Here is a 15,985-nt window from a genome sequence, read left to right as displayed (position 1 = left end):
TGCAGAGCAGAAAGAAGGGCCCATGTAGAGAGGATGGAGTGCAGTACACTCCATCTACTATGGCAACGAGGATGATTCATCATCAGTTAGTGACGTAAACCGTTACGTCATCATTAGAGAGCTATTACGCTATATTTTCAAAATACGACGGGTTGAACATTCGAACATACTACAACGGGACTTCTCTTACGTAAAGTTGCCTACACAAGGTATGACACACCGTTGTTCGCTGGGTAGACGGACTTCAGAGAGCAATACAATACAGATCTCGAGGAAGAAATCATATTGGGAGACCAAAAAGAAGATGGTTGGATCCGCAGTGAGCGGCGGAATAGACCGTAGCGGCCTCAATTTAGATACCAATACCAAGAGACTAAAGAAAATATCCTGTCATGTGGAACGGTTCTGTGTGACTTATAGACGGGGTTCGGATCGGATGACGCACAGCTCGGAACTACATGCAATTTCAATGCTATTGCTGATCTATACACTCTACAGTTCACCGTTACACACACACTAGGGTTCTCAATCTTCACTAGCCGTATCCTGGCAACGGATTTAGAACAGTCCCACAGTAACTTCAAATAGCACATGAAGTCTTCTGTTCACAGCCTAATTCCTTTCTTGCCATTATTCCTAACGGCTAGTTCCGAAGACTACACTCATTTCATTTCCTCTGCTCCCAGGCTCATGTCCCGATAGGCTGGCGTCTCGAAACTCGACTCCTTTCAACTATCTTCTCTGTCCTTTTTATAACCACTCGACACGAACCACCCAGAAAACATAGCCTCTCTATTGCTGGGAATGCGTTTTTACAGCGCCGTTGGGTAGCAATGGAAGTACCCGATTATTGCTTTCGTATTTGTTGCCGCGGAAATGTGTTTACCAAGTCGTTGCCTAGCAATGAACATCTATTCTGATTTCACTCTTCTGGCTTTCCGACATCATGTCACAATACGACAAATTTATTCAGACCATATAACAAAGTGACTTTAGGTCACTAATTGGTCCATTATTGCAGACCCACTTCACCGAGTTTTAACGAAATCAGTTCAGTAGTTTGTGCCGCGAAAATAACAAACTTCATGGAGCTGAGACCTTGAAAAGCCAGCAGTCGCTCAGCTATTCAAGAATTTCCTAATATTTTGTGGCACTCGTAGGGTCATTACCGTGTTCACAAGGACCCTTCAATGGTCCCTTTTCTGATCCAGATGAATCCAGTTCACACCTTCATCCCATTTCTTGGAAGGACAGACAAACATAAATTATCAGGTGACTTTTCGAAACACAACTAATAAAGCAATGGCATGAAACATGGTCATGAAATGTTAATGGCTATAGTAATTTCTTTTCTGAACCACCATTTTAACCGAATGACTTCTTGTGGAATCCTGGGCTGTCTCAATTTATGTGAAGTCCCCGATGGCGTGGCACTACGTTGGTAAGAACTGCTTTACTTTACGATCAGTTTTCACTTACACAACGCCCGCTTACAGCTGGGGACGTACTGGTCCATCAGTGTCGACTCGGATGCTCCGTGAAGTGTTACTGTTGCAGCAATAAGCCTAAATGGATACGGTCAGAATTTTAAGCATGGAACTATGCCACTTAAGTCTCAGTTTACGTAAGGCTTACTTAACGACACTGTCCATAATTCAGAATACAGAGCGACGAATGACAGGATTCTCAGAAAGGATGTGGGCCCAATGTGAATTAATATTGTGACGCATTATTAGGCATAGATTTGCTAAACATGTTCCCGAGCGTTATGCTGTCAACGAGAATAGACGTCCGTTGCTGGACAACGGGTTTGGTTACCAAGGTATTAAAGGTATATCCGGCACAAAGCAAACATAACCAGCAGTAATGTAACCCTTGTTGGCGGGAATTTCTATTATGTTCTCCGGAATTTTATAAAAGGCAGTGCGTCAGAGAGGGCGCCCCACAGAAACAATACCGTAACTGTCAAACGGTAATAGTTAATATCTGGCCATGAGCATCTTACTGACTGACTGACTGATCGTCGCAATGTTACTTTGATTTTGACTTGAATATTTGAGGACACCCGTGTGGAGGCGGGGTCGAATACCTCCACTGTGACCCTGCGATTCGTAGGAGGCGATGAAAAGGGAAGTCTCAAATCTGGGACAGTAAAATATGGTCGCGGCCGGTCGCGGTCTAAGGCATGCACTGTCTTCGCTCGCTTGAAAACCGGGATCGTGGGTTCGAATCCCACTCAGGGCATGGATGTTTAGTTTGTGTGTGTGTGTGCGTGCGTTTTTTCTGTTTGTGTATAGGTAGAGGCCTTGCGACGAGCGGATCATCCGCCCAAGGAGTCCTGCCGAATATGTAAGATCTAGAAAAACCGAAGTGAACGGAGAAGTTCATGGAGGTAGGCCTAGACCCACTGGGGCTGTAGTGCCAAGAAAAAAAAATGGTAGCGAGTCCCAAGGGACTCGGACCCGAGAAAGACTGCGCTGTCAAGGACCAGCAGCATATATAAAAGACAGACCCGTCCTCTCGTCAGAAAGGGCGCCCCACCAAAACAAGACCGTAAGTGTCAAACACCAAGACTTACTGGCTGACTGACCGTCAATCATAATGTGACTCTGACTCTGACTACTTGAGGATTCAATACTTGAAGTGTTACCAAGTAACGACTACTAAGCACACGCTGAAGACTTCATTTAGTGTGTTACAGCGAACTTCAGAGTGTTATAATTACTTGTACTTATAACGTGTGAGTATCCAATTAATCCAATCATCAATTATTCGTCGCGCTAACCCATTACACGTGACAATGTGCTAATGTCTGCATGAAGGGACTGAGGAAAACCACCGAAATCACCAGTCAGAATAACCGGTGTCCTGGCCGAAGCTGTAATAGAGACCACCTCTCGAACTGAAGTCAGACCCGTCATCCGCTTCAGACATCCTGCACAGTGAAGATCGCGGAAAGATTGTTATTATTTCTGAGGAAACTCACGAGTCACTGGTTATAGAGACATGTCAGTAGAATGTTCTGGGTGAATGACGTTAAGCCTGCCTATAATCCCCGTCTCAACTCCCTGCCACAACTTCTGTTCTTCCTTTTATTAACTGTCTTCCCTTCCTAACTTAGTTATTTTCCTTTCTCTGAAAGCTCTTTTTACTTTTTGATCTTTTCTTTCAGTTCTGTCTTTAATTATCGTCTTCTATCTTGTCTCCCTTACTTCTTCCACTGGATCTAGTTCGTAGTCTACCAAATGGCCTGGCCGAGTGTAGCGTTCCTCCTGCTTCACATTCGAGAGGTCCTGGTTCCAAATCGTGGCCCCGTGACTATGGTGCTTCCTGCTACCTGTATTCCTCAGTCCCTCCAAGCAAATACCGGAAAAAGTGCCCCAAATTATACCATAGCTGCTTCCTTCCAACCTTCTACAATTAATTTTACACTAATCAACTTACCACTCGACGTTGTGCTGAGAGCGGCCCTAGATAAACCCAAAAATACATGCGTTTCTCTTCACTCAGTCTATTTAGCCTGCTGTCTCTCCATGTGCGTAACCGAGCTTCGATTTCGATCCACTTCATGGCAAATTGTAAGTTTAACAACCCAGTCATAAGAAATTTATTCTATTGTGGCAAGCGGACCCATTGCTAGACAACGACCGCGAAATAAGTAGTTATATAACACAGCTGTGCTGGCGGAGACTTAAGCTCCAGTTAGGGTCACTCACTCTTGGAACGTCGATCGGTAGGGAATAACAGACAGAGGCAGCCCTTGGACCTCCAGGCCGAGAGGTGGGCCTCAGCCTCACGATATCACATTAATGTATATAGAAACCAAACAAAGGACACAAGGAAGCTAAGAAAGGACATCTTATAAGGAGAAACATTTTCCTCACTTTATGGCAAATATTTTTTTTTTAATTCCGCAAGAAATTCGATAAAAGCGGAAGGATCTGACTGAGACGGCTCCAATATCCAGAAAATGCTTCAGAGCAGCTCGAAATAAGAAAAAGGGAACAAAATGTTAACGACAGAGAAGAATGGGTATGTGTCCTAAAGTAGGTGACAGTTCTTACACGACCTGAAGCCAAGGAATACGGATGTAAGTGCTGTCCACGTTCTTATACCTGGCAGCTCTCAACAAATGCGCAGTTGATATGGCAGATTCCATTCACCGAGGAAAGGACTGTAACATACATGGGTTAATTTCATTCGCTTAGTGGGGCGTGGAGTCCAACTGGGTCCACTCGGCACAACGGCCACTGATTGGCATATCGTACCTGCCCAGGGTGAATATGATGGAAAATCTGGTTGAAAGAAGATTGACAGGGGAAACCGAAGTGCTCGGAGAAATCCGCCCCAGCGCCACTTTGTCCACCACAAATCCCATTTGACCAGACCCCGGGATCGCGGTGGGAAGCCAGCAACTAACCGTTTGAGCTATGGCGTGGCCAACATATGTAGGTTAGTCAGGGATTTTAGGTACAGTGCGTCACAATCACTCTCCAAATGCAGCTGCAAACACTGCCCCGTTACTACTTGCCATACTTGTCCTCATTCACAACCCACAAGTCACGTCTAAAAACACGGGCAGTAAGTAAGTAAGCAAGCATCTTATCATCACCAGAATTCAATATGTGGGTATAAACAACGAACTGCCCCTTACTTCCATCATAAATCCCTCACTTATGCCCACTTAACTCTTACCAAATTCCGTATGTTACTGAGCCCTCTTCTTTTCAAAAATTCCAAATTCACGGAGATACTAGCTTCTGAGGTATGACGCTCTGCAGCCTGGAAGATGCACCGCTAGAATGAGCTAGTGTCGATCACTGAACTATAGCTATCTCTCTCTAATGAGCCCAACTGAGTAAGATCCTTTCACCCTACACCTCATGAAGGAAAGAGACCCAGTCCCCGCTACGTCCTTGTATGAAATACACCACAAGAAATGGACAATGTCCCATGAATATTCGTGCATCAACGTCCGGTCCTGCAGATATAAACTCTCCTTCATCTTCAGGCTGTACTTTATGGAAATGATGGTCAGAATCATCGGGCCGGACTGAAGTCACCGCTAACCGGTCAAGCCACATATCAGGTTCATAGTGCACCCCTCGGGAGTCGGGGTAGAGACGTGTGAATCTGTTTGTGTGGGAGAAAACCCACATATCATGAATGGAGCGAAGAAGGAAGTGGAAGACCGTAATTGACGTTGTGCTTGCGGGGCAATGTAACCTGTCATCACAGGAGATGTGACACTTCTTCATGTGCCTGGGTGCGGTCTTCTCACTCACAGCTGGGCACTCCAGACAGACAGCTTGCATCGGAGCGAGATTTGAGGTTATCATAGCGGTGATTATGACTCTATACGCGAGGGCTCTATTCCAGAAAATGGGCGCTGATTTCGAAAACGCGTAAAATACGAGATGCGTCTACAGAGCATTTGATTATGGCGGAGACGGAGAAGAAAAAGACATGACTGATTTAAAAGGTTGGGATGAGTCACGGAAACTGAGTGTGTAGCTCTAGGGGCAAGGGAACATAAAGGAAACTAGCAACCGCAATTTCCGAGAACTGTTAACAGCCTGAGTTGAACACATGTAACTGAATGGAGAGGCGCAAATTGGGGAGACGGCAACTGCGGTTGCCAGTTTCCTTTGTGTGTCCTCGCCCTAAGAGTTCGCGCGGCAGCTTCCGTCGAGGCGGAGGACAGACCCTAATGTTCGTCATGACACTGAAATACGACCGCGGATATGGGAAAACGCGGATAAGGACAGTACGTAGAACGAAAATCACGTGTTCTGTTTTCTTGGGTGTGGCTGCGTAAAGTGTTCACCGACGTTTCGGGGGAACGTTGTGCCTCAATCTTCATGGCAGAAGAGAAATTCAAGCGTGAAGATAGCGGTGTAGAAGTACGTAGAAAACATGTTAAAGTTTGTAAGAAGAGAACACGGGAAAGAAAACTGGAACATAATGGAAGTAAAGTAACAAAGTTATGTAATTACGTATGAGGAATATACTAATTAGTGACTTAATCCCGGAGTTTCCGAGTCATTAAGCTTTAAAAGAGGGGGATTGGGTAGGAAGTGCGAAAAGCACAAAGGCGAGTAAACATCAATGCATGTACAATGTTGGTGATACGCCTCAGCAAGAATGGCTATGCGAGACATACAGAACCAAGAGGATTGTAGTAGTGAACCTTCTAGACTCGTATTCAAGAGGCACTCGATTCAAATCACGACCGGAACACCAGACATCTTCAATAAGAATTTTCGTAGTCATGGATCCCTCCAGGAAATGCCAGGACAGTACTTCCAATAGACCAGGGCTATCCTCCAAACCGATGCTATAAAATATAGGTACATTAATCATTTTAAGTAAAGTAACCCATAAAAAAAGAAAGGTAGGCTCGGTGATATTTAGTCTGGGCTACTTGGGGCGTAGTTAAAGATCCATAAATAAATAGAGACCTATGCGTAAATGAGGTGAAAACAGACCCATTAAAATGGGTTTTGAGACAAACAAGTTTGAAACACCAGAACGTCTAAACTGAAGCCAAAATTATATATATATTGAAGAGAAGGGTGAATGATGACAGGAAAAAGACGAAGTGGAGAATACAGGAAAAGGAGGGGCCGAAAGGGCGGAGAAGAAAAATAAAAATTGAAAGAAATCGAGAGGAACAAATTGATTACTTTCCAGTCATACGACACCGACCGCATACAGAATAAAAATAAAGGTGACATAGTAAGATGATCTCATAATCCTTAAAAACTTGTGGGATATACAGATGGACACGTAGACAGACTACAAAAGGATCTCATGAGCCTCTTTTTATTTCTTCAAAGTAATGAAATTGGGCTAAAAAAGAAGAGAGGAAGTGAGACGAAGGCAACTGAAGAGGAGACAAGTATGGGAAGGAAGAAAAGAAATAACGAGATTAAGGACAAGCTCTAAATGAAAAGGAATACAAAGGAAACGGAGGTCAGAGAAGTGAACAATAATGAAGCACGAGATTTGTTCCTCATGCTCTGGATGCCTTTATACAATGGAGATGGACGCAACATCCGCTTAAGAGCTGGTATCCATCTATAAGACCACACGATGCCACATCCATGAGGACCACAATCTGAACATTCAGGGTCGCGAAGAACTCCATACTTTAGAACTTCGATTTTCCATCTTGTCCTGTGGTCGCTCACTAGCCTGACACGGGTTCAGCTGAAATACGGAATGTTCTGTACCACTGCAACAAAGTTTCTTCATAGACTCAGAGCTTGAGGCTTCGACCGCAAAACCTCACTGCCTCTTGTCGAGCCAGCTGAGTTATGCCAGTTGATCCAGGCATACACAACTTTTCGGGACGTCATATCCGAATACAGGAATTTCATTATGCTTCCTTCAGAGTTTCTGTTATTGTTGTGTCTGTGTAATGAGATACCTTCAGCAGGTAGCCTCACGGAAGTATAGTATTGCGTGTTCAACGAGGCTTCCGGTATTGTGATTTGGTTCCCTCTGTATGTTTAAAATTACACTAGTAATTTTCTATTCGTGACGTAACGACATATACCACTATCTTACGATGACGCAATCAAGAAGAGGTTCCAGACAGAGTATAATAAGAGATGTAGCAGTTTCCTTCTTTGGAAGCTGATAGTCAATGAGCTAGTCAAGAAATCTCTGCCTTTTATGGGATCCGGAAGTTCATTATGGTGTTCACAATAACTCGCCACCGAGCCATAGTCTAAACCACAGGAATAAATTATACGACCTCATGTCCTACTTCTTTAAAATCAATCTCAGTATGATCCTTCAGTGTACACCTAAATTTTCCAAGTGGTATCTTCCTTTTAGGATTCTTGACATAATTTTTGTACTCATTTAAATTCATTCTCATGCACGCTACATGCCCCAACAATTTCACCCACATTGTTTTGATCACTCTAATGACATATGCTGAGAAGCAAAATTATGGGTTCCCTTATTATGCAATTCTCCCAAACCTCCTGTTATTTCCTCTCTGTTAGGTACAAATGTCGCCCTCTTGAGTCGAGATAACTAGTCAACACAAAAGAATTAATGTCACATTGATACATTGATATGTATTTGCAAACAGAGACGGAACGCAGTAAGTCTGCAGAGGATCGAGCCTACGGCTGTTCCTTTAGGGCCTATAGGAATTATTTGATGGACTTTTTCCATTGTCTGGGGTACATTTGATACAAGGTTTCTGAAATTGGATCCGCTTACATCATCCCGCAAAACGGAACTAACAGAACCAAAGAACAGGAACGCCCACAATACCCAACTGGATAGAAACACGTAGTAGGTACGGAGTAGTAAACAAACGCTAATACAACAATACTGGTTTATTTATTTCGAATCTGTTGTGTTCACGGGCATACAATAAATACCATACAAGGACACACAATATGATTCTTGCAACAAAGACGCTCTAGTTCAGTTCTGCCGTCCTCGTAGCAGTTTCTTCTGCTTCTAAGGTGGGCTTATCATTTACGTGCAAGCTAGACTGCTTCCTTCTAAGAGGCCGCCATGTAGATACACGATTAGGAATTCAAATTACACAATATTCGCCTGAGGAGCGAATTTATTGAGACACAGTTACTCGTCCTTCCCCTTCCTCTACCGAAGCTGTTAGATTTTATGCATAGAAGATCTGCTGGCTCTGAATTCACTTATCTTTCCAGGCTGTTTCGGATAACGGACAGACGTTTAGACTAAGAGACTGACATGGTGCTCTACGTGTCTGTGCGGAAAGCAGAGCGACTCAGCATACAGTGGCGTGAAGTACCGGTACTCGCATTTTCGTATGAAACACGAAACAATAATATAATATTTGGGAGAAATAAGTTAACCGTCACCCGATGGAGCATGATAATGCAGGATTTGGACTGGTAACCGGATTTATTGCACATTTTAAAAACATAACCAGTGACTTCTGTTTAAGAATCACTATCACATACACGTAACTACAAGCTTTCTCGGTCACGGTTTTCACTGCGCTGCTTGGTAACCTCTCCAAACGATGGACGTTCCTCTGCTCGCAGGCTCACGTCCTTGTAGGCTGTCGGCCATACACCAAACCACCTATTATTCTAACTGCCGTCTCTGAACTCTCTCAAAATGACAGCTGGTAGTCGTTATAAAGCCTCGGCAAGGACCGCACAGAAAACACCTCATCCCATAGTTCTTCAGTTGTTGAATGCGTGTCTGCTGCGGCGATCACGTGGCCTAGCAACGCGCGTTTGCAAAGTCGTTCCCTAGCTAAGACTCTCCGCTGGCTTCACGATTCTGGGTCTCAGCACACGTGTCACAGTATTACTCGTGCAATGTTCTTGAAAAGTTCACGTGACAACTTGACAATTTTCATCTATAACTAAACTATCCACAAATAAGCCTTCCACTCAACCACTGTACCCATGATAGCCTTTGAGGGGAACTCTGAAATCACCGTTATACTGAATAAGCAAACTATGAGCTTCAAAAGTTCTTAAAAAACAGCTCTACAAAACAACAGGATATTTTCAGGTCCACCAACAATTATACTCCATCGCTCTTACGTCATAATCTAATGCGCGTGTACTTTAACCACGTCCCTAGACATAAAGATACCCACCTTATCACTTCAACAATATACAATTTCCTAAAATGCCCCCAAACGTCCCATTCCCCTTCGACAATCCCGCTACCTTCGTCGCCATTACACGGCTTCATTTTCATTTCTTATTCAATATGTTTATGTCTATTATTCGTTCTAAAATTTTAATGTGTACACGCCCTTTAATGGGATCGGTAACTAAAAGATATTCAAATTGATTCTGGCATTATAGTTCAGTTAAATTCCGTCGTCATTTTCATATGTTCATGTCTCACCTGATGATAGTAAATTTGGACCGAAACCGTGTCGTCGGTGCAAAGCTAAAAACATGTGTTTGTGTGACAGTGACCACTGCAGATTCGTGGAGTCGTTACCAGTGGTAACGGTAACGCGGTACTACTGCTGTTCCCTCAGTCATAGCCCTCCAACTGCCCCAACGTCTGCTTGTACTTGAAAAAACTCAATAGAATATTTTTCTGTTTGTACGTGTGCCTATTTTTATATTCGTGCTAAGTCTATTATTAGCCCATATCTGTTGAGTTAGATACGAAATTAAATAAAGGGCACGCTTCAAATCAACTGAACTTTACTAGGTCTAATACTGTTATAAGTGTTATTAGTGTTGGGTGCATTAGTAAGCTGACTCTGGTACCGGCCAATCACTGACAAGCTCGGCAAGTAAATAAAACAATAAACTCTTACTGATGTAATAATAATAATAATAATGTATTTATTTGCGTGCTAGCTCAACAGCCCAAGTCCCAATTACAAAGTGAGAACAAATGAAAGAAAAGCAATAGAGAGCACAATACACGAAAATTGGAATATCTGAATAATTATATTACCATTATTATTTAAATAATTTCATCATTCCGCTGTTATGGTAACCCGAAACTCCGTAATGACAATGATGAACCTCATGCTTACAAAACTTTTCTATAAATTGTGGTATGTCCGCCGAAACCCGGAGTAGTCTAGTCAGAGATGCCCGTTGCTACGGAGCTGGCGGTAAGTAGCATGTGACCGCGGCCAATGATGCGCGCGCAGCAGTGGATAGACTGTTGGAAGTGGTATCAAATTTTGTGTCCTTGCAGATGTTATTTTCTTTCTTTCTTATCCTTGGAAATGGAATGTTGGTCTTCGCCACCACAGTCATTCTTGGTTCCTGGCCCCGTGGGACCCTTAACTGCACGCTTCTCTTTCACGACTCTGACTACTGAGACCCCTGCCCACTGACCGGTCGGTCGGTTCATCGATCTCTCGATCGATCGGGAATCTGTTGCCGGGCAATCGTGTTTATCAAGCCCTTGGTTACCAACAGACGTCTTCTCCGGTTCCAGTATTCCACCCTTGAGGCACCATATCACATTTCTTCCTCCTTAAGACCGTTCGTCCCGAGGAGCTAACAGCAATACCGAAGTGTCTTCTGTTCCGAAGGGGTCTCTGAATCTTACGTCGCTTTTGCACTCGCGAGTGGAAACGCAACGCCGTACTGGGCTCGACGTTTCTTCTTATAGCTTTTATGGCGTCAGACCTTCGTTCTTCGGAGACTGATGAACGTTCCAGCTGGTCTATTGGCGTCATTCAGCTGGGGGCGTCGCTCGGTGTCTTCTCGCCTCAGGTGAGTCGCTGTTGTTTAATGTAACTTTCCCTTATCCTGTCGACGAAGGCATGGGCTGCTTCCTTACAAATGCAGTACCCGTGCGTTCTAACAAGGGCGCGGTGGGCCAACTGCTCGAAGGGTGGTGACGCTATAAAGTCGCTGCCTCAGGGACGTCGTGCAGGACGTCAGAAACTTGATCCTGTGGGACAGCGAGCAAATGTGAGACTTTTGGAGGGGTGACCACGAGTCTCGAATTCGCATCAGGCCACGGCCCAGAATGTCAACGAGTCGAACTTGCTTAATCGTACGTACGCCGATTCCTAACATCCGCACCGACCTCGTCCTTCTACTTGTGCAACTTGGGTTTTGAGATCTCATCGTGCGGTTTCTACGAGGTTGTTCGTTGCTTGTATGTCGCTCTGTGTTCCTTTACGCGATCAACATATCTCAGTGTGTTTAGGGAGTCTTCACACGAAGCCATGCCTGGACTAATCGTCCCTATCATACATGTCTTGCATTTCTCCCCGATGAAGGAATCTCGGAGCACTAGAGTGATTTTGCTTCCTCCAAATGGGATATGAGCATCTTTCCTTTCTAACGCCCTGATACACTCCTTTAGAACTATCAGTGACGTGTTAATCGCCGCACCTTCCATTTTTGTCTGCCTGTTCGGAGGATTCATATCTACTGCCCTCGCATTATCCGCTAGATCGATCAGTGAGAACGTGCCATGAATGCGATCGGTGCCAGTTGTCCGGAGCACAACCTGGAATACTGCATGGGACCGTGAAGAATTGCGATTCGCCGATGTATTTCCTGAAGCTCTTGCCGTGTTACCACGATCTATCAGTTCAATGACCTCATCAACTGAGTCGACTACTTTTTCAGTCAGCCCCACGATATTCACTTGATGATCACCATCTTCTAGGATGTGCACTTTGGCTTTATTCGCCAACAGATCGAAGATATCGTTGTCGTAGATCTCAAAGAAACTTGCAAATACCGCCAGGTTTAGTTTCTTATACTTACGTGACTTGAGGAATTTAAATACATCTTCGGCTACCATGGCGTAGATTCCTTTCTTGCAGTCTTGTGTCTTACCTCGGAAGTCACCGCCCATTGTATGGGTTTTGCCACTTCCTGTCTGCCCATAAGCAAAACATGTTGCCATTCCCCCCTCGAAGATTGTTTGGACCAGAGGTTTTGCTGTATATTTGTAGACCAACTCATTGCAGCAGGTCTCATCAAAAACGTAGTCAAATTTGAAGCGTTTGTTCTCTAAGAACTTTTCGAGATCCATTTTGACTTTGGGCTGATGTACAATAATCTCGTCTTTACTGGGCACCGAGATCACATCCACCTCTTGCCTGGCGAACTCGCTCTTGTTAAGCGGCCTCTTCCTAATGCAAACTGTAATCTGATGATCCTCCACGGGGTCTGACTCTTGCAGAGGGCGGAACACAATACGACTACGGTACTGGTTTATCATATTCAGAAACTCCCAGTTTGGGTTCCCTTGACGCATCATTATCTGAAGTTCCTTCTCTTTCAGTTTCGCTTGTAGCTGACGTTGCTGCTCGCGGTTTTTCTTCATTCGCTCAATCACCTTCAGCACATTCCTACGCTGTCCCTGTCCTGCTCCTCTCTGTTTTGATATCAGTTCAGGTTTGTGTTGCTGTTGCAACCTCTGCTTCCTGATAGCACCGCTCGTAACTGAGGGCGCAGTAGATATATGAGAGATGTTCTCCACATCTCGAGCCGTGGTAGCGCTCTGTTGTTCTAAATGGCTGTCCAGAGCAGCAGACCATTTGACGTGTCCCTCCCGATACCTCACTCTCTCCTCATACTGGGGCCGATTGGGGGTTCTATTGGTCCCCGTCAGCTTCTGAATGGCTCTTATGGCACTGTTAATATAGGCTTTCATCCTCTTTATAAAAGCCCCTTTTATATTTCGGATTAGGTTTATAAAATTTTTGATCCTCTTTGCAGTGCTTATCGGAGGTTCCAATTCCGGCATGATTAACCGTCACGTGGGTTCAACTCAAATGATACACAGTCAAATGCAGTCCAACGATTCGATCCAATCCATATACTTCAGTACCACTTCTGAAACTAGTTCTCACGTGTTAGTGACGAGAAGCAGGGTATCGACTTATCAGATTTACTGAACACTCGTTACTGGTAAATATAACGAATTATAACCCTCTCGTTCCAGCACACGATGTAAAGACAGTTGCTAGGCTTCGATCCAAGTCAATAGTGTTATTTTTGTTACTTCACGTGGATCGAATGATAAGTGAGAATCAGTGTTCACTCTACTCCTGCTTTATTAAGACTGAGCTATTTGATACAGAAGTACGCCTTATATATACATACAGGCTTATAACCATAGTAACACTTAACAATATAAATATACTGTCGTTAGACACGTAACTGTGGTTACACACAACAGTAAACATCACTTAGGTAACAAGACATAACCTAGTTCTTAAATTGTTTACTATGATGTTGCCAACTCTAACATTATATTTCAGTATCTGAGAGTTGCCAACATAACAAATAGAAACACCGTTTCCACAGTTACTGTATTATTCTCAGAGTGTCTGTTGCAGCGAAAACGTGTATACCAAGACGTTGCCTAGGAACGGACGCCTTTTCTGGCTCCAACATTCCGAATTTCAAGCATATCACGATATTTTTATTTAAATAATAGCTCATTTACAATCCACTCTTGATAACAAGGTGTAATATGTAAATTTGTTCTAAGTAGGTGTCTTCAGTAGAGAAGTCATCCACTGATGATACTGTGACGTGTTACGCTACGCAGGACACCCCCCCCCCAAGCGGCGACGTAACACCATCGCAGCGCTGTCGTTACTAATAGGAAGTCAACCAGTCAGTTGTAGTATAGCATTTGTAGTCTAGTATTTGTGATACTGCCGAGGGAAGTACTTGTGAGATTGTAAGAGCGAGTGTGGAATAAAATTCGCTATATCCACTAAGGCGTGAAGCTATCTGTCGCGTTATACACTCAACACGTGACAATATTATGACAGGCCCTGTAGGGGAATGGTGGTGGTTTTAATCATGATATTCTAAGACAACGCTAAGTCTTCTCAGTCAGCTTTCACTATTTGTTGCTAGGTTATCGCTCTCAACAATGGTTACACCTGTACAATGTTTTCTCTAGGCGTATCTTGGTAACGAATCACCAGCTTATGTATTCACGTCTTCACTCTTCGATCTCCAGATTGAAAGCTAAACATTTTGTTTGGCCTATTTTAACATATGTAATACATATACGCCACTTTCTGTCTACAGAAGACGATTATTGTGTTATTGAACACGACTACCTCCTATATATAAGAATATTTGAGGCGGACAGCTGAGTTCCAATACCTGTATATGTACCGATGAAGCTAGTACATGGCAGAAGCAATACAAAATCATGAGAATTAACATGTTCGAGGTGTAGGGCAAGACGAAGAAAGATATAGAAAATATAAGACGCTTAAAATTGGCGGTGGTCAAGCTTACGAGAGTTCAAGTGACTACGCTGCTGTTGTAGTATAAAATATGTTATGATAGGCACGATCTGTCATGCAAAGCTTGTACGGACAGAGGACTTACATACAGTGCAAAGGGAAGAATATTCAATAACCTGCTGTAAGCGCTATACGGAAGGCCAAGCATACTCGTAGGGCCCAGATCTTTATACGCTAAAACACTTAAAATATGCGCTAAAAAGCGGGAAAATATGCACCAAAAACAAAACAATATGCACTTAAGAAGCAGGTCACTTCATTCAGACTCACCTATTTACATGTATCATTCACTGCAGAAAATAATATCACAATAGGCAACAGGAAGTCTTTCAGTGACAAACCACGTCTATTGTCTGTTAAAATGAGTTTATAGGCTGAGAATGATCTTTCTACATCAACTGACGCGATTGGACAGTATTTATACACCGGCGCCGAAGGTTCGGAACATTCATCTGGCAACGATACCCTAATTCCACTCAAGTACTGACTAACTGACTGAAACTTTTTTAGTCCTGGGTTCGAATTCAACACCTTTTCTAACTTGAATTTAATTTTCTTTCCAATTTCGCCTGGAGCGGAATTCAGTGAACAAGTTGCTTTCTGAACGAGTTGAAGTGAGTCATGAAGGAGTGCACCACAAGATTCTAAGCTATCAATGGCTTTTGAAACTGTAGAAAAATGTGCATGGATAAAATTCACATCCTGATAAACAGTATCACTTCCAAACATCACTTTTGCTTCACGGACACATGCATACTCATCTTCAAGTTTTGTAACCACTTCCTTTACTTGATTGAAATTCTCCTGATAAAATGAAACTGCGAATAACCATGTCCCCCACCTTGTTAGGACAGGTTCAGGTGGCAGAGGAACCTGAGGTAGGCAATCTTTGTAGAACTGGTCACGAGCTGCTGCTTTCAGAAACAATTTTCCCCACCAACAATTAAATCGTTAACAGCTGAAAACTGTGTGCGTATTTTCCTGCAATACGGTGTAATCAGTGCGCTAAACAGGTTACGTGTATAAGATTTTGATAAAATACTTGTAAGACCTTTGCTGCTTTCAACATATAGGAAGCTCCATCTGTAACACAAGCACCTTACAACAATTATTCTCAATTTTAGACGACCATAGTAATCACAGAGAATCATTTACAATTCGTGCTCTTGTGCTATGGTTGGTTTTCTCTAATACTTTGCAAGCAAGAAGATCAGATTTGCCGGGTTC

General features: G+C 43.5%; 1 protein-coding gene across 1 annotated transcript; it reads right to left on the bottom strand.

Annotated features, from left to right (window-relative positions):
• Positions 1–11,601: 11,601 nt before the first annotated feature.
• Positions 11,602–13,137, bottom strand: LOC111867120 (kinesin-like protein Klp10A). Its single transcript, XM_023856654.1, has one exon. The coding sequence runs from the start codon at positions 13,135–13,137 to the stop codon at positions 11,602–11,604; it is 1,536 nt and encodes a 511-aa protein (XP_023712422.1).
• Positions 13,138–15,985: the final 2,848 nt, after the last annotated feature.

Source organism: Cryptotermes secundus, unplaced genomic scaffold (genome assembly GCF_002891405.2).
Source record: "Cryptotermes secundus unplaced genomic scaffold, Csec_1.0 scaffold334, whole genome shotgun sequence".
In the NCBI taxonomy this organism is placed as follows: Eukaryota; Metazoa; Arthropoda; class Insecta; order Blattodea; family Kalotermitidae; genus Cryptotermes; species Cryptotermes secundus.
The sequence above is the reverse complement of the archived record's forward strand: the minus strand, read 5'-3'. Positions and strand labels throughout refer to the sequence as shown.